Here is a 20,780-nt window from a genome sequence, read left to right as displayed (position 1 = left end):
TCCTAGCACTTAGGGAGGCCAAGGCAGGCAAATTATTTGAGCCCAGAAATTCAAGACCACCCTGGGCAACATAGCAAGACTTTGTCTCTATAAATAATTTTAAAATTACTTGGGTGTGGTGGTGTGCACCTGTGCCCTCAGCTACTCGGGAGGCTGAGGCAGGAGGATCACTTGAGCCTGGGAGGTCAAGGATAGAGTGAGCCATGATCATGCCACTGCACTCCAGCTTGGGTGACAGAGCGAGAACCTGTCTCAAAAATAAAAATAAAAAGTTGAATGTTGGCCAGGCATGGTGGCTCACGCCTATAATCCCAGCACTTTGGGAGACCAAAGCAGGAGGATCACTTGAGGCCAGGAGTTCGAGACCAGCCTGGCCAACATGGCAAAACCCTGTCTCTACTAAAGATACAAAAATTAGCCAGGCATGGTGGCGCATGCCTGTAGTCCCAGTTACTCGGGAAGACGAGGCAGGAGAATTGCTTAAACCCAGGAGGTGGAGGCTGCAGTGAGCCGAGATCACATCACTGCACTCCAGCCTGGGCGACAGGGTGAGACTCCATCTCAAAAAAAAAAAAAAAAGAGTGAATGTTAACAGAGAGGAATACCTGAGTCATATGGACACAATTGGTATGAAAGGTGGGAGCTGATGGCTCACATTCATGCAGTGCTTTTGGGGACAGTAAATGGTGACCCGTCCATCATAGTTAACACACAAATGCCTCTTTCTGTTCACAGATGCTGCTGCAGCTTCAGCAATGGTGTCTTCATCCGCCCCTTCGGTGTACAGCGTGCAAGCCCTCTCTCTCCTGGCAGAGGTAAATACACACCTGACCTGTCATCCTTTGTGGAAATGAGCACCGTCACGAATTGTTGCAAAGACATTTGTTCATTCTCAGGTGCCAGTGAGCGTGGACCGCACCCTCCCAGGTGAGCTCGTCCATCAGGCAGCATTGGCCTCAAGCTGCACCATGGAGTTTTGGGTTAGGCTTTGCTTTAAGGACTGCACTTTTTTTTGTTTTTTTGAGACAGAGTCTTGCTGTGTCGCCAGGCTGGAGTGCAGTGGCGCCATCTTGGCTCATTGCAACCTCCACCTCCCGGGTTCAAGCCATTCCCCTGCCTCAGCCTCCTGAGTAGCTGAGACTACAGGTGTGCGCCACCATGCCCAGCTAGTTTTTTGTAGAGACAGGGTTTCACTATGTTGGCCAGGATGGTCTCAATCTCCTGATCTCGTGATCCACTCACCTTGGCCTCCCAAAGTGCTGGGATTACAGGCATGACCCACCACTCTCAGCCATGACTGCTCTTCTTATTGTTGCCTGCTTCCGAGGGTTTTTTTTTTTTCTTTCTGTTTTCTTTTTTTGAGATGGAGTCGTGCTCTGGAGTCTGCACTCAGGCTGGAGTGCAGTGGCGTGATCTCGGCTCACTGCAACCTCTGCCTCCCGGGTTCAAGCAGTTCTCCCGCCTCAGCCTCCTGAGTAGCTGGGATTACAGGACCTGGCTAATTTTTGTATTTTTAGTAGAGATGGGGTTTCACCATGTTGGCCAGACCAGTCTCAAACTCCCAACCTCAAGTGATCCGCCCTCCTCAGCCTCCCAGAGTGCTGGGATTACAGGCATGAGCTGCCGCACCCGGCCAGTTTCTGTTTTCTTAGGGTCTTGTTCTTTTAGGTACTGGCTTCCCTCCTGGACATGGTTTATCGAAGTGATGAGAAGGAGAAAGCTGTGCCGTTAATTTCCCGTCTGCTTTACTATGTTTTTCCATACTTACGCAACCACAGGTAATGTCATCTTCGCCGTTTCTTCCCACCCATACACAGAAAAATATGTTTTCACAAATGAATCAAGTGGTTTTCCTTGGACAGTCCTTGACCTTGACCCTTCTCTCTTCCCACTCCCACTCAGTGCCTACAATGCTCCCAGCTTCCGGGCTGGCGCTCAGCTGCTGAGCTCCCTGAGTGGCTATGCCTACACAAAGCGAGCCTGGAGAAAGGAGGTCCTGGAGCTGTTTCTCGACCCCGCTTTCTTTCAGATGGATACTTCTTGTGTTCAGTAAGATATGCTGTCCTGATAACAGTGTGCTCTGAATCTTCAGGTGGAAACAGCATTTTGGTTTACATAATTCTCATTCCTGAAATAGAAGCACAGCCATAGGATCAACCCAAATAACAGGACGTTCCTGTCACAGGCTCGCATGTTGACCATGTGTTCATGGGAAAGGGATTACGTCTTTTAAAGTACAAAGAGGAATTTCACTTAATTCAGAGAGCATGTTATTTCTTGACTGGGCACAGTGGCTCATGCCTATAATCCCAGCATTTTGGGAGGCTAAGGTGGGTGGATCACCTGAGCCCAGGAGTTCGAGACCAGCTTGGCCAACATGGCAAAACCCCGTCTCTACTAAAAAATTCAATAATTAGCCGGGCATGGCAGTGCACACCTGTAATCCCAGCTACTCGGGAGGCTGAGGTATGAGAATCGCTTGAACCTGGGAGGTGAAGTTTGCAGTGAGTCAAGATCCCACCACCGTACTCCAGCCTGGGCAACAAGAGTGAAACTCCGTCTCAAATAAATAAATAGCAGAACCTGGGGTTCTAGTGATAGTTGTTCTATCTAATACTGCTTTGTCTTGTAATCACAAAATAATTGGCCAGTGTTAAGATGACAGAGCCCACTGGGTGACCCTGGGGGTGTCTTTACCCCACTTCTCGGCTGATACTCCACAAGTTCTTACTGAGATCTTGCAGCAGTCAGGCAGAGATCCGCTGAGACTCACATGCAAGATGTGCTCCTGGGCCTTTTCCTGAGATCAAGAAAACCACTCAGGGCGGGTCACGGTGGCTCACACCTGTAATCCAACATATTGGGAGGCTTAGGCGGGAGGATTGCTTGAGCCCAGGAGTTGGAGACCAGCCTGGGCAACAAAGTGAAACCCCATCTCTACAAAAAAAATCAAAAAAATTAGCCAGGCATGTGGGCATATGCCTGTGGTCCCAGCTACATGGAAGCCTGAGGCAGGAGGATCGCTTGAGCCGAGGAGGTTGAGGCTGCAGTGAGCTGTGATTATGCCACTGCACTCCAGCCTGGGCGACAGCTCACGACCCTGGGCCCTATCTCAAAATAACCAGAAAGAAAGAAAGCCACTCCTTTATTAATGACGGGAAGGCTCAGCGATAGAGGGTAGAGATTGGGAACGCTTTTTGTATGGCATGAAAGCATGGCCACCCCTAGAGGGCTGCTGGTGGCCCTGTGGCCTCCCTCCGTGTGATCTTGTTGCTCTGCTGGGGTAGCCCATTCGGAAAGAAGAGCTAAGGGTGGTATTTGTCTTCACTACCCCACTCTTCATCAACACAACTGTGTGAATATCATCCTGTATGAACATATTTAAGAATAACCCTTGAAAAAGCCAGAGTGCCTTGTCAATTTGTTTCTTTATGGTAAACTGGAAAAAGTCATTATTCATTCCCTATGTTAGGGTTATAAATGAAAAGCTTTTTCGTAGCTTTCTTTTATATGTAAACTATTTATTTCTATCACTAACCTGTTTTCAGAAAGCAGTTTTTTTGTTTGTTTTTGAGATGGAGTTTTGCTCTTGTTGCCCAGGCTAGAGTGCTATGGCACAATCTCGGCTGACCACAACCTCCACCTCCCAGGTTCAAGCGATTCTCCTGCCTCAGCCTCCCGAGTAGCTGGGATTACAGGCATGCGCCACCACGCCCTGCTAATTTTCTATTTTTAGTAGAGACGGGGTTTCTCCATGTTGCTCAGGCTGGTCTGGAACTCCCAACCTCAGGTGATCCTCCCACCTCAGCCTCCCAAAGTGCTGGGATTATAGGCGTGAGCCACTGCACCTGGCCCAGAAAGCAGTTTTTAATATATCTTAAGGGGGTATGTTATTTTCTTAATGTTTTGAGTCAAACTATCATCCACTGCAAATTTAATTGATTTTGCTTTCTTTAATATCCAGTTGGAAGTCCATTATTGACCATCTTTTGACTCATGAGAAAACAATGTTTAAGGATTTAATGAGTAAGTTCTATGTTACTTTTGCATAACTCACACTTGATAGGATCAATGCCAATATAACCAGCTTTTTCATGTATTTCTGAACCCTACTCACACATTTATGGTGCTGTCTAAGCCACAAAGACTGTAATGTGATGTCATAATATGGCAGGACTAAATCAGTAGTCTTTTCCAGTTGCAATTTATTGACAAGAATGCCATGACAACCTTTTTCATAGTTTATAGTGGAGAAATACTGCTGAAAGCATCCAGCTTCACATCTTGACATTTGTGCTGAAAGTAATAAGTTTCTATAATTTACTAGGAGGACTTTTCTACACCTTAGATCCCTTCTCATGCGCTATCATTAAGTATTATTAAATAAATCAGTATTGGGCTGGGCACGGTGGCTCACGCCTGTAATCCCAGCTACTTGGGAGACTGAGGCAGGAGGATCACTTGAACCCAGGAGGTCGAGGCTGCAGTGAGCTGTGATCCCACCACTGCACTCCAGCCTGGGTGACAGAATGAGATCCTGTCTCAAATAAGAAATAAAAAGAGAAATAACTATTTTTTTAAATATACATGGGAACAGTAATCTCATGTCCTTACTTAATAAAGATCATGATTTTTCACCAGGGAATATAGAATTACACTAGTATGAATTTCCCATCACTTACCTCCAATTATGGCTTTCTCACTAAGTAAAACGTATTTGCTGTATTTATTCTAGACATGCAGAGCAGTTCTTTGAAACTATTCTCAAGTTTTGAACAGAAAGCCATGCTGTTAAAGCGCCAGGCTTTTGCTGTATTCAGTGGAGAACTTGATCAATACCACCTTTACCTTCCACTGATACAAGGTAAGACAGCTGTCTTAGTCTGATTTTTGCTGCTGTAACAGAATACCTGAGACTGGGGAATTTATAAAAACAGAAATTTATTTCCTCACAGTTCTGGAGGCTGAGAAGTCCTATATCCAGGGCTGGCATCTGGCAAGGGCCTTCTTCCTGCGACATCCTATGGCAGAAGGTGGAAAGGCAAAAGAGCAAGAGGGGGCTGAACCTGCCCTTTTATTACAGTACCAATCCCATCTATGATGTGGCCTAATCACCTCTTAAAGGCCCCACTTCCCAATAATATTACATTTACAATAAAATTTGAGCATGCATTTTGGACAGGACAAACATTCAAACCACAGCAACAGCTGACCTGCCCTCACTGCCCCCACACACAGATAGACCCATGAGGGGCTGAGATGATTAAGTACTAGAGGGGTCTACTGCATGCTTTGGCATGATTGTCATGTGTTAAAACAAGTATTCTGCGGAGTTATAGAACTTCAGAAGTATATTGGTAAATCTGAAACTTTATTTTAAAATCAATTATAGGCCAGGTACAGCGGCTCATGCCTGTAATCCCAGCACTTTGGGAGGCCCAGGTGGGTGGATGACTTGAGGTAAGGAGTTCGAGACCAGCCTGACCAACATGGTGAAACCCCATCTCTACTAAAAATACAAAATTAGCCAGGTGTGGTGGTGCACACCTATAATCCCAGCTACTTGGGAGGCTGAGGCAGAAGAATCACTTGAACCCAGGAGGCCAAGATTGCAGTGAGCCAAGGTCACACCACTGCACGCCAGCCTGGGCAACAAGAGCGAAACTCTGTCTCTAAATAAATACATAATAAAATCAATTACAGTGTTATTAATTTTTATTAGTTTTTAAAATCTGACTACAGTATAGGAATAATACTTCCTCAGCACTGTCTCTTGCTAGAGTCCTCCTGCAGTCAAGATACTTGGTGTTTACAGTACTCCCTTAATCAGCACCTTCAGCTGAGGCCAGGGAAGGGGCAAGATTTTGGAGAAGGATCTAATTTTTCCTTAACAATTTTTTTCTTCATCCCCACTATATTCTTTGACTGCATCAAAAATAATTATTGCTGACTGGGCACAGTGGCTCACACCTATAATCCCAGCACTTTCAGAGGCCAAGGCGGGTGGATCACTTGAGGTCAGGAATTTGACATCAGCCTGCCCAATGTGGTAAAATCCCGTCTCTACTAAAAATACAAAAATTAGCCTGGTATGGTGACTCACGCCTGTAATCCCAGCTACTGGGGAGGCTGAAGCAGGAGAATCGCTTGAACCCGGTAGGCACTGAGCCGAGATCGTGCCACTGCACTCCACCCTGGGTGACAGAGAGAGACTCCATTGCAAAAATAAATAAATAAATTGTTATTGCCAGCATTGTACGTGATTGTCAGGGTTTTTTTTTTTTTTTTTTCCTTCTCATAAAATGTTCAGGTGGCAAAGTTGACATTCTGTTTTGTTTTTTGTTTTCATTTTGAGCCAGGGTCTCCCTGTCACCCAGGCTGGAGTGCAGTGGCGCAATCTCGCCTCATTGCAATCTCCGCCTCCTAGGTTCAAGTGATTCTGCTGCCTCAGCCTCCCAAGTAGCTGGGATTACAGGCACCCACCACCATGCCCGGCTAATTTTTGAATATTTTTTTAGTAGAGACGGGGTTTCACCATGTTAGCCAGGCTGGTCTCGAACTCCTGACCTCAGGTGATCTGCCCGCCTTGGCCTCCCAAAGTGCTGGGATTACAGGCATGAGCCACCGCACCCAGCCGGAAAGATCTTGTTTTAGTTCAGAGCATTAACAGCGTTGACTCTTGTTAGTCATGATAACTTACATTTGCAATAATAAAACACCTTTACACTTTAACTGACATAATTTCAACATGTAGTGCACATAAGATTTTTACCTTGTAATATCTTGAACACTTAAGAAACATGAAAGAAAACTTTCAAATATTAACAAGTCCAGTTGGCGTGCCTTGCTTGAATAACTGTGATAGGAGGATGATTTAATCAGATGGTAACCAGGAGCGCCAGTAAAGGTAATGGCAGCCCTCCAAAGACTGGCTGAATGCAAGGTCAGAGCTGAACTTTGTTGCCTCCCTACAAAATCTGGAGAGAAAAAGAACAACAGGAATCACCTTTCCTTTAGTTCATGTGCACTATCGGGGAGGATTCTTTATGAACCCAACCACTAGACAGTGGTCCTAAGGGAAGCAGTAAGTCTACTTTCTCAGTGGAGGAAAACGAAAAGGCGAGCATATTGGGCAATGTACCTGGTAACCCTTTCAGTGCCTTTTCAGTCTAAGAGCAGACAACTGTTCCTTTTTTTTTTTTTTTTCTTTGAGACAGAGTCTTGCTCTGTCGCCCAGGCTGGAGTACAGTGGCGTGATCTCGGCTCACTGCAACCTCCACCTCCCAGGTTCAAGCAATTCTCCTGCCTTAGCCTCCAAAGTAGCTGAGATTACAGGCACCTGCCACCACACTCAGCTAATTTTTTCGTACTTTTAGTAGAGATGGGGTTTCACCATGTTGACCAGGCTGATTTCAAACTCCTGACCTCAAGTGATCCGCCTGCCTTGGTGCAGATCAAGGTGCAGATCAATCCCAAAGTGCTGGGATTACAGGCATGAGCCACCATGGCCAACCACCTATTCCTTCTTTCTTTTTTTTTTTTTTCCCCGAGACAGAGTCTCGCTCTGTCGCCCAGGCTGGAGTGCAGTGGCGCGATCTCCGCTCACTGCAATCTCTGCCTCCCGGGTTCAAGCAATTCTCCTGCCTCAGCCTCCTGAGTAGGTGAGATTATAGGCACACACCACCACACCCAGCTAATTTTTGCATTTTTAGTAGAGACAGCGTTTCACCATGTTGGTCAGGCCGGTCTCAAACTCCTGACCGTGTGATCCACCTGCCTCGGCCTCCCAAAGTGCTGGGATTACAGGCGTGCGCCACCGTGCCCAGCCCTGTTCCTTCTTTCTACCCCATCTCACACTCCTCTCAAATTTGGGAGGAGGACCAGATAGCTAAAGAGACAGCATTAGGTGTATAGAAGCTAGAACCAAAAAAACAAAAAGACAACATTCTCAAACAGGGGTGTGGAGAATTTGACCTAATGTGATAGAGTTTAAACACCCAGCAATTCTGAGAAATTATTTCTCTGAGAGGGAGCAAGCACAGGCAATATAATAGAATATATATATATGTAACATGTTTTACATAATATATTAATATGTTATATAATTCTATGACATTGTAACATGTAATTATTATATTTGTATTATATTGACATGATTGTAATAACTAAGTAATGATTAAATACTAATATTAAATATTATACTATATAACATATACTTGTTTATATTATATATTCAAATATGTAATAAAGGCAGCAGAATGCTAACTTAAAATGGAGGTAGGTTTTGGGCTTTTGGGAAAAGAGAAATTTTTTTGGGGGGGGGGAAGGGGAACAGAGTCTCACTCTGTTGCCCAGGCTGGAGTGCAGTGGCACAGTCTTGGCTCGCTGCAACCTCCGCCTCCCAGGTTCAAGTGATTCTCCTGCCTCAGCCTCTCAAGTAGCTGGGATTACAGGCACCCACCACCATGCCTGGCTTATTTTTGTATTTTTAATAGAGATGGGTTTCACCATATTGGCCAGGCTGGTCTCGAGCTCCCAACCTCAAGTGATCCACCTGCCTTGGCCTCCCAAAGTGCTGGGATTACAGGTGTGAGCCACCATGTCTGGCCGGGAAAGAAGAATTTCTAAATAAATATGCTTCATTTTGGATAGCTCAAGTGCTATATTTCTAAAAATACTACGTGTTTTTAAAAAATAAGCCTTTTGCCCTGTTTTCATTTTTGATGAACTGACAGTTTACAGAGCCCTTTCCTACATGTTGTCGTTGTCCCCAGGACGTCCGTGGATAGGCCCAGCCCCCCTGAGTCCTGGGTTGATGGCACTCAAAGTGTCCTCTGCCGGAGCTGGGGGACACTGAACTTGCCTGGAGATGCCCTGTGGAGGGATGATGCCCACATCTGCCTCAGAGAGGTAGATGCATCCAGAAGCTCCCAAGATGTGTCCCATAGTAAATAGTTTGGGCCCAATTAAAAGAGGCAGGAGGCTGGGCACAGTGGCCTGTAATCCCAGCACCTTGGGAGGCTGAGGTGGGCAGGTCACTTGAGGTCAGGAGTTCAAGACCAGCCCGGCCAACATGGTGAAACCCCACCTCTACTAAAAATACAAAAAATTAGCTGAGCATGGTGGCAGGCGCCTGTAATCCCAGCTACTCGGGAGGCTGAGGCAGGAGAATTGCTTGAACCCTGGAGGCGGAGGTTGCAATGAGCCGAGATCGCGCCACTGCACTCCAGCCTGGGTGACAGAGTGAGTGAGACTCCATCTCAAAAAAAAAAAAAAAAAAGAGACAGGAGTGGAGAATTTCTAACACTTCTCTCCTGGGATACTGTTTGGGGTCCTTTTCCCCGGACACTGTTGCACCATCAAGTAGCAGAGAAGGAGATGGGTGCACGGGTGGGGAGCTGAGCAGCTCTGTACGTCTCGGCTCAGAGTGACATCAGTCTTATGTCTTTGGGGGCTGAGAAGATGTAGGTGAAAGGGTACGAAGGTGCAATTATGTAGGATGAGGAAGTCTGGTGAAGGCATGTACAACATGAGGACTGTCGTTAGTAACACTGCATATGTACTGGGAATTTGCCAAGAGAGTAGATGTTAGGTGTTCTTACTACAAAAAAGAAAGGTCAAAGCCAGGTGGTGGCTCATGCCTGTAATCTCAGCACTTTGAGAAGCCAAGGAGGGCAGATCACTTGAGGTCAGGAGTTCGAGACCAGCGTGGCCAACATGGTGAAACCCCATATCTACTAAAAATAACAAAAATTAGCTGGGTGTGGTGGTGGGCGCCTATAATCCCAGCTACTCAGGAGGCTGAGGCATGAGAATCATTTGAACCCAGGAGGCAGAGGCTGCAGTGAGCTGAGATCGCACCACTGTACTCCAGCCTGAGTGACAGAGCAAGACTCCATCTCAAAAACACACATACACACACACACACACACACACACACACACACACACACTGAGCATGGCAGCTCACACCTGTAATCCCAGCACTTTGGGAGTCCGAGGCAAGTGGATCATCTGAGGTCAGGAGTTAAAGACCAGCCTGGCCAACATGGCAAAACCCTGTCTCTACTAAAAATACAAAAAATTAGCCGGGCGTGGTGGCAGACACCTGTAATCCTAACTACTCTGGAGGCTGAGGCAGGAGAATTGCTTGAACCCGGGAGGCGGAGGTTGCAGTGAGCGGAGACTGCTCCGCTGCCCTCTAGCCTGGGCAACAGAGTGAGACTCTGTCTCAAAAAAAAAAAAAATTTATTACTAATATACTAATGTACTACAGCAGATCTTAGCTAGCGTGACTACCATTCAGCTGTTTGCTGTAGCAATTTGTTACATTCCTAGGAAACCTTAAGCTATGAGAAGAAAAAAAAAGTCTCATTCTATAAACAAGACATTTCAGGGGAGAAGCAGGGAAGAGTGTTAGGGGCTAGAGAGTGTTATTTGAAACACTTTTCCCTCCATAGGAATTAAAGTTTTTGTCATAGCCATCAAGTTTAAACCTTACTCAATAAATCTGTTATATTTACTTGCTCCGCTTCCCACCCACCACTCCCAAAATATGGTGGTGTCTGCCAGCCAGTCCATATGATTGTGTAAGTCCGTCCCGCGCCATGGGCTGCTTGGTTTCTGCGTCTCCTCAGTCATATTCTTAAAAGAACATTTAAGTGGCTGTTGGTCATCTAGTGGATTTCTGGTGACAGATGTTCACGTCTTTCTACTCAGCTGTGGCAGGGGGACAGCCCATGGGAATCATTTCCTTTGAGGTTTGGCAAGAGCCAGGAACTGCTGTATTTCACAAAGAAGAGGGCTGGGGTAGACTAGTTGCACAAAAGCATCTCCTAACATTCTTTCTTTCTTCTTTTTTTTTCTTTTCTTTTCTTTTTTTTTTTTTTTTTTTAAGAGATAGAGTCTGGCTCTGTCACCCAGGCTGGAGTGCAGTGGTGTGATCTCGGCTCACTGCAACCTCTACCTCCCAGGTTCAAGCGATTCTCCTGCCTCAGCCTGCCTCCCAAGTAGCTGGGACTACAGGTGCCCACCACCACGCCTGACTAATTTTTGTATTTTTAGTAGAGATAGGGTTTTACCATATTGGCCAGGCTGGCCTCGAACTCCTTACCTTGTTATCTGCTCGCCTCGGCCTCCCTAAGTGCTGGAATTACAGGCACGAGCCACCGAGCCTGGCCTGTAACACTCATTCCTTACACTGGGTTGTTACCAGAATGTCAGAACAGTCACAATTTTATTTAACTTTGTCTGATAAGAGACTCCAAACTGCATATTTGTGTGACCTCTTTACAATCTTCTTTCCTTAGAACGCCTGACAGACAATCTCAGAGTTGGACAGACATCCATAGTTGCTGCTCAGATGTTTCTTTTTTTCAGAGTTTTGCTGCTAAGAATATCTCCTCAACATTTGACTTCATTGTGGCCAATAATGGTCTCTGAATTGGTGAGTACAAGTATTGTAAGTTTGAAAGCAAGGTTGGAGCTTTTTAAAATGCTTTTTCAGTAACATAACATACTATTTCATATGTATCCCATTTTATCTAAAAGTTATTTTTAATCAGGTTGGTAGCACATGGTTAGCTCTTGGTTAAATAGAGAATATTTTACCCTATGATCATATTTGATCTCTCACCCTATCAGTTATTCCAACTAACTTGTACCATTTGATAATATTTACTAGTTTTTTTATATACATATAAATTTGGGCTGGGTGTGGTAGCTTATGCCTGTAATCCCAGCACTTTGGGAGGCCAAGGTGGATGGATCACTTGAGCCCAGGAGTTCGAGACTAGCCTGGGCAACATGGTGAAACTCCTTGTGTACAAATAAATAGAAAAATTAGTTAGGCATGGTGGGAAGTTACATCTGCAGAAGGTTGAGGCTGCAGTGAGCCATGGTTGTACCATTGCGCTCCAGACTGGGTGACAGAGTAAGACCCCATCTTATTCATTCATTCATAAATTAATCGATTTTTAAAAATAAATCAGTAAAAAAAATATTTGGGCAGGTTTAATCTCTCTCAGATAGTAACTTGAATGCATTTTTTTTTCAGATTCAGACATTCACACAGCTTGAAGAAGATCTAAAAGACGAAGATGAGTCATTGAGGTAAGCAGTACAAGATCTGTGCACAAGAGGAAAAGATGGTCACGATTAAAGCACATCACTTTAGATATAGAGTTATCTAATGTTGAATGCTGTTTTCTTGAAGTACTTGTGAAAGGACCAGCTATTGCAAAAATTTCTTAAAAAGAAAATTCTTCTGAGGGACAGGTCATAGGTGAATGGACTATAACAGATCTGAATGAATTTATAACAAGCGTTTCTTTGCAAATTTATAGAAGCAGCAACAAAGTAAACAGAACGAAAGTTTCAGTCCCGGATGCAAATGGACCCTCAGTGGGGGAGATACCCCAGAGTGAACTCATCTTGTATTTATCAGCTTGCAAATTCTTGGACACAGCGCTTTCTTTTCCACCTGACAAGATGCCATTATTTCAAATGTAAGTCAGATAGGATCGTGTGTCCTTTTTGAAGTAAGAGATTTTGTTTTTTCCTTTTAAGCACTTTCACTTGTTTTTCATGTACAGTTTATGGGAAACCACCATCTGGGTTTCTAGTGACAGCTGAGCCAGCTCGGAATACCAAGTTTCAGATTACTTGCAACATCTGTGGCTCTGCGAATTTGGCTCACAGGAGTGTTTATGAATGTGTTTCTATGGTGTGTGTGTGTGTGTGCGCGTGCGTGTGTGTGTGTGTGTGTGTGTGTGTGTGTGTGTGTGTGGTTTTTGCTACTGAATGCTTACAAAACAGGGCTTACCCACTGGTGCTCCTCACTGCCTTTGTGTAGACCTTTTTGTCTGTGTTTAGTTAGATACAAATGCCTTTATTTGGAGCCTGCCATCTCCGATTCACTTTGCCCCGTAGGCTTATGTTTCCTGCCGGCTTAGCACAGCTGCTCATTTGTTTAATTTCATGACCAGCCCCAGAGGCTATTTCTCTCTCTCCTACCCCCACAAAGAGAGTAATCATATAGAAATGTTTGTGGTTAAAGAGTGGGTTCTCTTAAATGCACATTGCTAAGTGAAAGAAGCCAGTCTGAAAAGGCTACACACTGTATGATTCCAACCATGTGACATTCTGGAAAAGGCAAAACCATGGAGACAGTAAAAAGATCAGTGGTTGCCAGGGGTTGGGGAGAGGGAGGCAGGGATGAATGGGTGAAGCACAGAGGATTTTCAGGGCAGTGAAATTATTGCATACGGAGCTGTAATGGTAGATCCATGTCATTGCCCATTTCTCCAACTCCATACAATGTGCACCACCAAGAGTGGACCCGGATGTAAACTCTGGACTTGGGAGGATAACGGTGAGTCAGTAGAGGTTCTTCAGTTTTAACAAATGTACCGCTCTGGTGCAGCATGTCGATAATACGGCAGGCTTGTATGTGTATAGGATGGGATATACGGGAACTGTACTTTCTGCTCCATTTTGCTGTGAACCTAAAGCTGTTCCACAAAAGAAAGTCTTTTAGTTTTTAAAAAGTGGGTTTGGGCTGGACGTGGTGTCTCATACCTGTAATACCAGCACTTTAGGAGCCTGAGGCGGGTGGATCACCTGAGGCTGGGAGTTCGAGACCAGCCTAGCCAATAGCACGAAACCCTGTCTCTACTAAAAACACAAAAATTAGGCCAGGTACTGTGGCTCATGCCTGTAATCCCAGCACTTTGGGAGGCCAAGGTGGGTGGATCACTTGAGGCCAGGAGTTCAAGACCAGCCTGGCCAACATGGTGAAACCCTGTCTCTGCTAAAAATACAAAAATTAGGCCGGGCGCGGTGGCTCACACCTGTAATCCCAGCGCTTTGGGAGGCCAAGGCAGGCGGATCACCTGAGGTCGGGACCAGCCTGACCAACATGGAGAAACCCCATTTCTACTAAAAATACAAAATTAGCTGGGCATGGTGGCGTATGCCTATAATCCCAGCTACTTGGGAGGCTGAGGCAGGAAAATCGCTTGAACCCAGGAGGCGGAGTTTGCAGTGAGCCGAGATCATGCCATCTGTCATTGCACTCCAGCCTGGGCAACAAAAGCGAAACTCCATCTCAAAAAAAAAAAAAAAAAATTAGCCCGATGTGGTGGTGGGCGCCTGTAATCCCAGCTACTCGGGAAGCTGAGGAAGGAGAATCACTTGAACCTGAGAGGCAGAGGTTGCAGTGAGCTGGTATCGCACCACTGCACTCCAGCCTGGGCAACAGAGCGAGACTCCCCCTCAAAAAAAAAAAAAAAGTGGAGGCCGAGCGCAGTGGCTCACACCTGTAATCCCAGCACTTTAGGAGGCTGAGGTAGGTGGATCACGAGGTCAGGAGTTCAAGACCAGCCTGGCCAAGATGGTGAAACCCCGTCTCTACTAAAAATGCAAAAAAATTAGTCAGGCATGGTGGCAGGTGCCCATAATCCCAGCTACTCAGGAGACTGAGGCAGAGAATTGCTTGAACCTGGGAGGTGGAGGTTGCAGTGAGCCAAGATTGCACCACTGCACTCCAGCCTGGGCGACAGAACGAGACTCTGTCTCAAAAAAAAAAAAAAAAAAAAAAGTGGGTTCCAATATATGCAAATGTGCCTAGCAACATTATTTATAATAGGCAAAAAGTGGAGACAACCCAAATGGCCATCAGCTGATGAACAGATAGATAACGCCACATATCCATACAGTGGAATACGGTTCAGCAATGAAAAGAATTGAAGAACTGAGACACGCTGGAACCTGGATGAACCTGGAAAATATGATGCTAAGTGAAAGCTCCAAACGAGGGAACACATAGTGTATGATTCAGCTTACATGGAATGTCCACGATGAGACAGAGTGTGGATTAGTGGGTGCCTAGGTCTCAAGGGTATAGGGGGTTGGGGTGCTGATGGCTGAGCAGGGCAGGATTTCTTTTTGGGGTAATGAAATACTCTAAAATTGACTGTGATAATAGATATGCAACTCTATGAATATAATAAAAGGCATTGAGTTTGTCCATATTAAACAGATACAGTATGTGAATTACATCTTAATAAAACTAATTTTAATGATGTTGAAGGGCTCTTACCAGCAGACCTGACCTTCCGTTTGTTCCCTGCAGTTACAGGTGGGCATTTATTCCGGAAGTGGACACAGAGGGCCCTGCCTTCCTGTCGGATGTAGAGGAGAATCACCAAGAATGCAAACCCCACACTGTCAGGATTCTAGAACTTCTAAAATTAAAGTTTGGGGTAAGTGCTTTTCTTGTCTTTTGCGTGTGTGTGCGTGTGCGTGCGTGTGTGTGTGTGTGTGTGTGTGTGTGTGTGTGTGTGATGGAGTTTCACTTGGCCACCCAGGTTAGACTGCAGTGGTGCGGTCTTGGCTTACTGCAACCTCCACCTCCCAGGCTCAAGTGATTCTCCTGCCTCAGCTTCCTGAGTAGCTGGGATTACAGGAATGTGCTACCATGCCTGGCTAATTTTGTTTTTTTTTTTTTTTTTTTTTTTTTGAGACGAAGTCTCACTCTGTTGCCCAGACTGGAGTGCAATGGCGGGATCTCAGCTCACTGCAACCTCCACCTCCCACCCAGGTTCAAGCGATTCTCGCACCTCAGCTTCCCAAGTAGTTGGAACTACAGGCACGCACCACCACACTTGGGGCTAATTTTTGTATTTTTAGTAGAGACAGGTTTTCACCATATTGGTCAGGCTGGTCTTGAACTCCTGAACTCAGGTGATCTGCCTGCCTCAGCCTCCCAAAGTGCTGGGATTACAGGCAAGAGCCACCGTGCCCAGCCTGCTTTTCTTTTTAAAAATTACATTCATGAGGCTGATAATCCCAGCATTTTGGGAGGCCGAGGTGGGCAGATCACCTGAGGTCAGGAGTTCAAGACCAACCTGGCGAACATGGTGAAACTCCGTCTCTACAAAAATACAAAAATTAGCTGGGCATGGTGACGGGTACCTGTAATCCCAGCTACTCAGGAAGCTGAGGCAGGAGAATCGCTTGAACCCGGGAGACAGAGGTTGCAGTGAGCTGAGATCACACTGCTGCACTCCAGCCTGGGCGACAGAGCAAGACTCTGTCTCAAAAAAAAAAGAAAAAGGGACTGTATTTCTTAGGTTTTGCCACATGCATGTGCTTCCTGGCCATCTCGAGCCCTCAGTAAAACCGTATCATTGTTATGGGTTTGTTTTTTCTGCAGGAAATCAGTAGCTCTGATGAGATCACCATGAAGAGTGAATTCCCGCTTCTGCGCCAACATTCTGTTTCCAGCATCAGGCAGTTGATGCCATTCTTCATGACTCTAAACGGTGCATTTAAGACCCAGAGACAGCTGCCTGCTGATACCCCAGGAACTCCATTCTTGGACTTTCCTGTCACAGATAGCCCAAGGGTCTTAAAACAACTGGAAGAATGCATCGAATATGATTTTCTGGAACATCCAGAATGTTAACCATGTGAGAGAGAATATGTTTAATCCATGTATTGGTACTTTACTGAAAACCAGGTTATATTCTAAAGAAGAAAGAAGGCAGGATAGCGCTTTTAAACAAGCCTATTTCCATTTTGAAAGTAGATTTCAGGCTAGGTGCGGTGGCTCACACCTGTAATCTCAGCACTTTGGGAGGCCGAGGCAGGCAGATCACTTGAGGTCAGGAGTTCGAGACCAGCCTGACCAACATGGTGAGACCCAGTCTCTACTAAAAATACAAAAATTAGCCGGGTGTGGTGGTGGCGCCTGTAATCCCAGCTGCTTGGGAGGCTAAGACATGAGAATTGCTTGAGCCCAGGAGGTGGAGGCTGCAGTGAGCCGAGATCAAAACACTGCACTCCAGCTGTATGACGGAATGAGACCATCTCAAAAAAAAAAAAAAAAAAAAAAAGAAAGTAGATTTCAGATAATTTGCTGTTCAGCAACAAGACACACCTCCCTAAATGCCTTGTAATATATTTGAATCTGATTCTGCGTTTCTTCCTCAATTTATGTAATGAAAATAAAATTAATATATCACCTAACAGTAGCACAAAATTTGTAATATGAAGTAAAGTATGAAGATAATGAAGAAGTTGTTTTCTTTGTTGAAGCAGTTATATGGGTCTTTCTCAGTATATTTCTCTAAAAGTTTAAACTTATTAAAAGAATGTTATTTTTAACCTTTCACACAAATGTCCTTTAAAGTGTTTATTTTGGTACTCCATTTTAAAACTAAAATACATTGTTTTCTGAGGACAATAATTGCCCCTTACCTATTCAGCAGAGGTAAGGTAACCTCAGTGTATTCAAAGATAACCTCAATGTATTCAACCCTCACACATTAAAAATTACATGTTTGCCGGGCGCAGTGGCTCATGCCTGTAATCCCAGCACTTTGGGAGGCCAAGGTGGGCAGATCACCTGAGGTCAGGAGTTCAAGACCAGCCTGACCAACATGGAGAAACCCCGTCTCTACTAAAAATACAAAATTAGCTGGGCATGGTGGTGCATGCCTGTAATCCCAGCTACTCGGGAGGCTGAGGCCAGAGAATCTCTTGAACCGGGGAGGTGGAGGTTGCCTTGAGCCAAGATCGCGCCGTTGCACTCCAGCCTGGGCAACAAGAGTGAAACTCCATCTCAAAAAAAAAAAAAATCACGTTTGCACAGTTTAACAACATAAGTAAAGGATTTTAAATTTCTGACAGCACGTTCTTTTCTTTTTTTTTCTTTTTTCCCCCTAAACGTTTAAAATTTATTTCTAAACAGAATGGGCCGGCTCAGCCACAGTAACTGTTGATCTCCATAGCAGAGCAACCCACAAAGAGAACTGATTTTTTTCCCATAATCGGGGTGAAAAATATACAACTTGTTTCCGAACCAAAACCACAATTTATGCAGTTTAAAATGTTTCACTGCTAATATGGCCCTGGTAGAAATTAATGTCGTTTCTTTTCTTTAAAAAAAAAAAATTAAAAAAATTTCCTAAGACACTAAACGTTCAATCTGGAATGTAGATTCTGATCACAAAGCAGCTCAGTTAACCTAAAAAATAAAAAATCCCCATCACCTGTCTCAGTAGGGCCTGAGAGTAGTGTGGGGAACCCCAGCTTTGGTATGGAGAGTCACGGCCCCTTGAACCAGAGACCATGAGTAGCCATAGCTGGTGCTTCTCTCAGGATAAACTCTGATGTAGGAAGTTTCACCCTCATGAGAGTGGAATTTGGTGTCATCCAGTTGACGCAGGGCATATTCCATGTCTTCTTTTCTGAGACACCCAACCATCCCCACTCCATCCTTCTGCACATCCGCGTAACAGACATCCCCAGCTTCTCACATGCGATCCTTCAGGTCCTGCCAGCTGCCTGATGGAGGAAGTCCATTTCTTCCATAAATAGCATCCTCTTCATCTCGGGGGTCTTCGAAGCGCACGGAGGCGAAGGGCACAAGGCCGTACCGGCTCTTGAGCTCGATCTCGCGGATGCGGCTGTACTTGTAGAACAGGTCCTCCAGGTCCTTCTCGCGCACGTGGGTGGGAAGGTTCCCCACGTAGATGCGCCCGTCGCCCTCTCAGCCGCGCTTGTCCGCCCAGCCCGACATCCGCACCGCCCGACGCCGCTGGCCACCGCAGCCCGCATCGGCCCATTTCGCCGCCGCCGCCGCCTCAGCACGGTCCCCCGCAGCGTCTGTTTTTTTGTTTTTTGTTTTTTTGTTTTTGTTTTGCTAACAGGGTCTGTCTCTGTCGCCCAGGCTGGAGTGCAGTGGCGTCATCTTGGCTCCCTGCAACCTCCGCCTCCCGGGTTCCAGCGATTCTCTTGCCTCAGCCTCCCAAGTAGCTGGCGTTATAGATGCCAGCTAACCATGGCCGGCTAATTTTTTTTTTTTTTTTTTTTTGAGACAGAGTCTTGCTCTGTCACCCAGGCTGGAGTGCAGTGACGCGATCTCTGCTCCCTGCAACCTCCGCCTCCTGGGTTCAAGCGATTCTCCTGCCTCAGCCTCCTGAGTAGCTGGGATTACAGCTATGTACAGCGATGTCTGCAAAGATAGAGATTTAACAGCACTCATATCTTCATGTTCATAAAACAGTCCCACACGCGTGATGTACGTCTAGATCTTTCCATTTGTCACAGGATATAGCACAGTAGTTAAGGATATAGTCTCCGCAGTGCCTGGGTTTGACTCAGCTTCCCCATGTACTGGCCTGCGCATACCTTGTGTCTCAGTTTCCCTCATCTTTAAGGTAGGGAATATCAATGGTAACTACATTTTACGGTGGTAGCAACTAACCAGCTCTGCCACTTCTGTGATCTCTAAGCAGTTTTGATCATACACCCAGCAGTAAAAATTAAGTATCTCTCCAGCCCCAATATCTATAAGCTATGTGTTACATTAATTTACTTGGATTCCAACATGTGTATTTTATAAAACAGAGGATGGGGATTTTAAAAGTATGAGGACTGGGGCCGGGCATGGTGGCTCACGCCTGTAATCCCAGCACTTTGGGAGGCCAAGGCGGGCAGATCACGAGGTCAAGCTATGGAGACCATCCTGGCCAACATGGTGAAACCCTGTCTCATGGCCGGGCGCGGTGGCTCACGCTTGTAATCCCAGCACTTTGGGAGGCCGAGGCGGGTGGATCACGAGGTCAGGAGATCGAGACCACGGTGAAACCCCGTCTCTACTAAAAATACAAAAAAATTAGCCGGGCGTGGTGGCGGGCGCCTGTAGTCCCAGCTACTCGGAGAGGCTGAGGCAGGAGAATGGCGTGAACCCGGGAGGCGGAGCTTGCAGTGAGCTGAGATCGCGCCACTGCACTCCAGCCTGGGCGACAGAGCGAGACTCCGTCTCAAAAAAAAAAAGAAACCCTGTCTCTACCAAAAAAACAAGAATTATCTGGGCGTGGTGGCACGTGCCTGTAGTCCCAGCTACTCAGGAGGCTGAGGCAGGAGAATCACTTGAACCCGGGAGATGTAGGTTGCAGTGAGCAGAGATCATACCACTGCACTCCAGCCTGGCAACACGGCAAGATTTCATCTCAAAAAAAAGTATGAGGACAGGCCAGTCATGGTGGCTCATGCCTGTAATTCTAGCTTTGGGAGGCTGGGGCAGGAGGATTACTGGAGTCCAAGAGTTTGAGACCAGCCTGGGCAACATGGCAAAACCCTGTCTCTATAAAAAATACCAAAAAAAATAGCCAGGTGTGGTGGTGCAAGCCTGTAGTCTCAGCCACTTGGGAAGCTCAGGCAGGTGGATTGATTGAGCCGCAAAGGCCTGAGGTTGCACTGAGCCGTGATCACCCCACTGCACTCCAGCCTGGGTGACAGAGTGAGGCTCTGTCTCAAAAAAAAGAAAAAAAAATGAGGACAAACAAAATTACCAGTTTGTTCTTTTTAGTTTTTAGAGATAGAGTCTTGCTGTGTTGCCCAGGCTGGAGTGGACTGGCATGATCATAGCTCACTGCAGCCTCGAACTCCTGGGCTCAAAGCAATCCTCCTGCCTCAGCCTCCTGAGTAGCTGGGGCTACAGGTGCACACTACCATGCCCAGCCAACTTTTCGATTGTTGGTAGAGGTGGGGTGTATTAGTCCATTTTCGCACTGCGATAAAGAACTACCTGAGCATGGGTGATTTATAAAGAAAAGAGGTTTAATCGACTCACAGTTCTCCATGGCTGGGGAAGCCACAGGAAACTTACAATTATGGCAGAAGGCAAAGGGGAAGCAAGGCACATCTTACATGGTGGCAGGAGACAGAGTGAAGGGGGGAATTGTCACACACTTTAAACCATTAGATCTC

General features: G+C 46.0%; 1 protein-coding gene and 1 pseudogene across 1 annotated transcript in view; one reads left to right on the top strand and one right to left on the bottom strand.

Moving 5' to 3' along the window:
- The window catches only part of DOP1B (DOP1 leucine zipper like protein B), a 130,362-nt gene extending 112,768 nt beyond the window's left edge, over window positions 1–17,594 (top strand). Inside the window, exons 29-38 of the mRNA XM_058427852.1 lie at window positions 736–815; window positions 1,669–1,778; window positions 1,903–2,049; window positions 3,965–4,026; window positions 4,736–4,864; window positions 11,309–11,445; window positions 12,055–12,110; window positions 12,344–12,505; window positions 15,133–15,262; window positions 16,216–17,594. Of these exons, the coding sequence (XP_058283835.1) occupies window positions 736–815; window positions 1,669–1,778; window positions 1,903–2,049; window positions 3,965–4,026; window positions 4,736–4,864; window positions 11,309–11,445; window positions 12,055–12,110; window positions 12,344–12,505; window positions 15,133–15,262; window positions 16,216–16,467 (1,265 nt within the window). The 3' untranslated portion in view covers window positions 16,468–17,594. The remainder of the gene's footprint in view (window positions 1–735; window positions 816–1,668; window positions 1,779–1,902; window positions 2,050–3,964; window positions 4,027–4,735; window positions 4,865–11,308; window positions 11,446–12,054; window positions 12,111–12,343; window positions 12,506–15,132; window positions 15,263–16,215) is intronic.
- A 426-nt stretch (window positions 17,595–18,020) lies between these two features.
- Window positions 18,021–18,585, bottom strand: LOC116481837 (serine/arginine-rich splicing factor 9-like; annotated as a pseudogene).
- Between the last annotated feature and the right edge of the window lie 2,195 nt (window positions 18,586–20,780).

Source organism: Hylobates moloch, unplaced genomic scaffold (genome assembly GCF_009828535.3).
Source record: "Hylobates moloch isolate HMO894 unplaced genomic scaffold, HMol_V3 SCAFFOLD_14, whole genome shotgun sequence".
Taxonomy (NCBI): Eukaryota; Metazoa; Chordata; class Mammalia; order Primates; family Hylobatidae; genus Hylobates; species Hylobates moloch.
The sequence above is the reverse complement of the archived record's forward strand: the minus strand, read 5'-3'. Positions and strand labels throughout refer to the sequence as shown.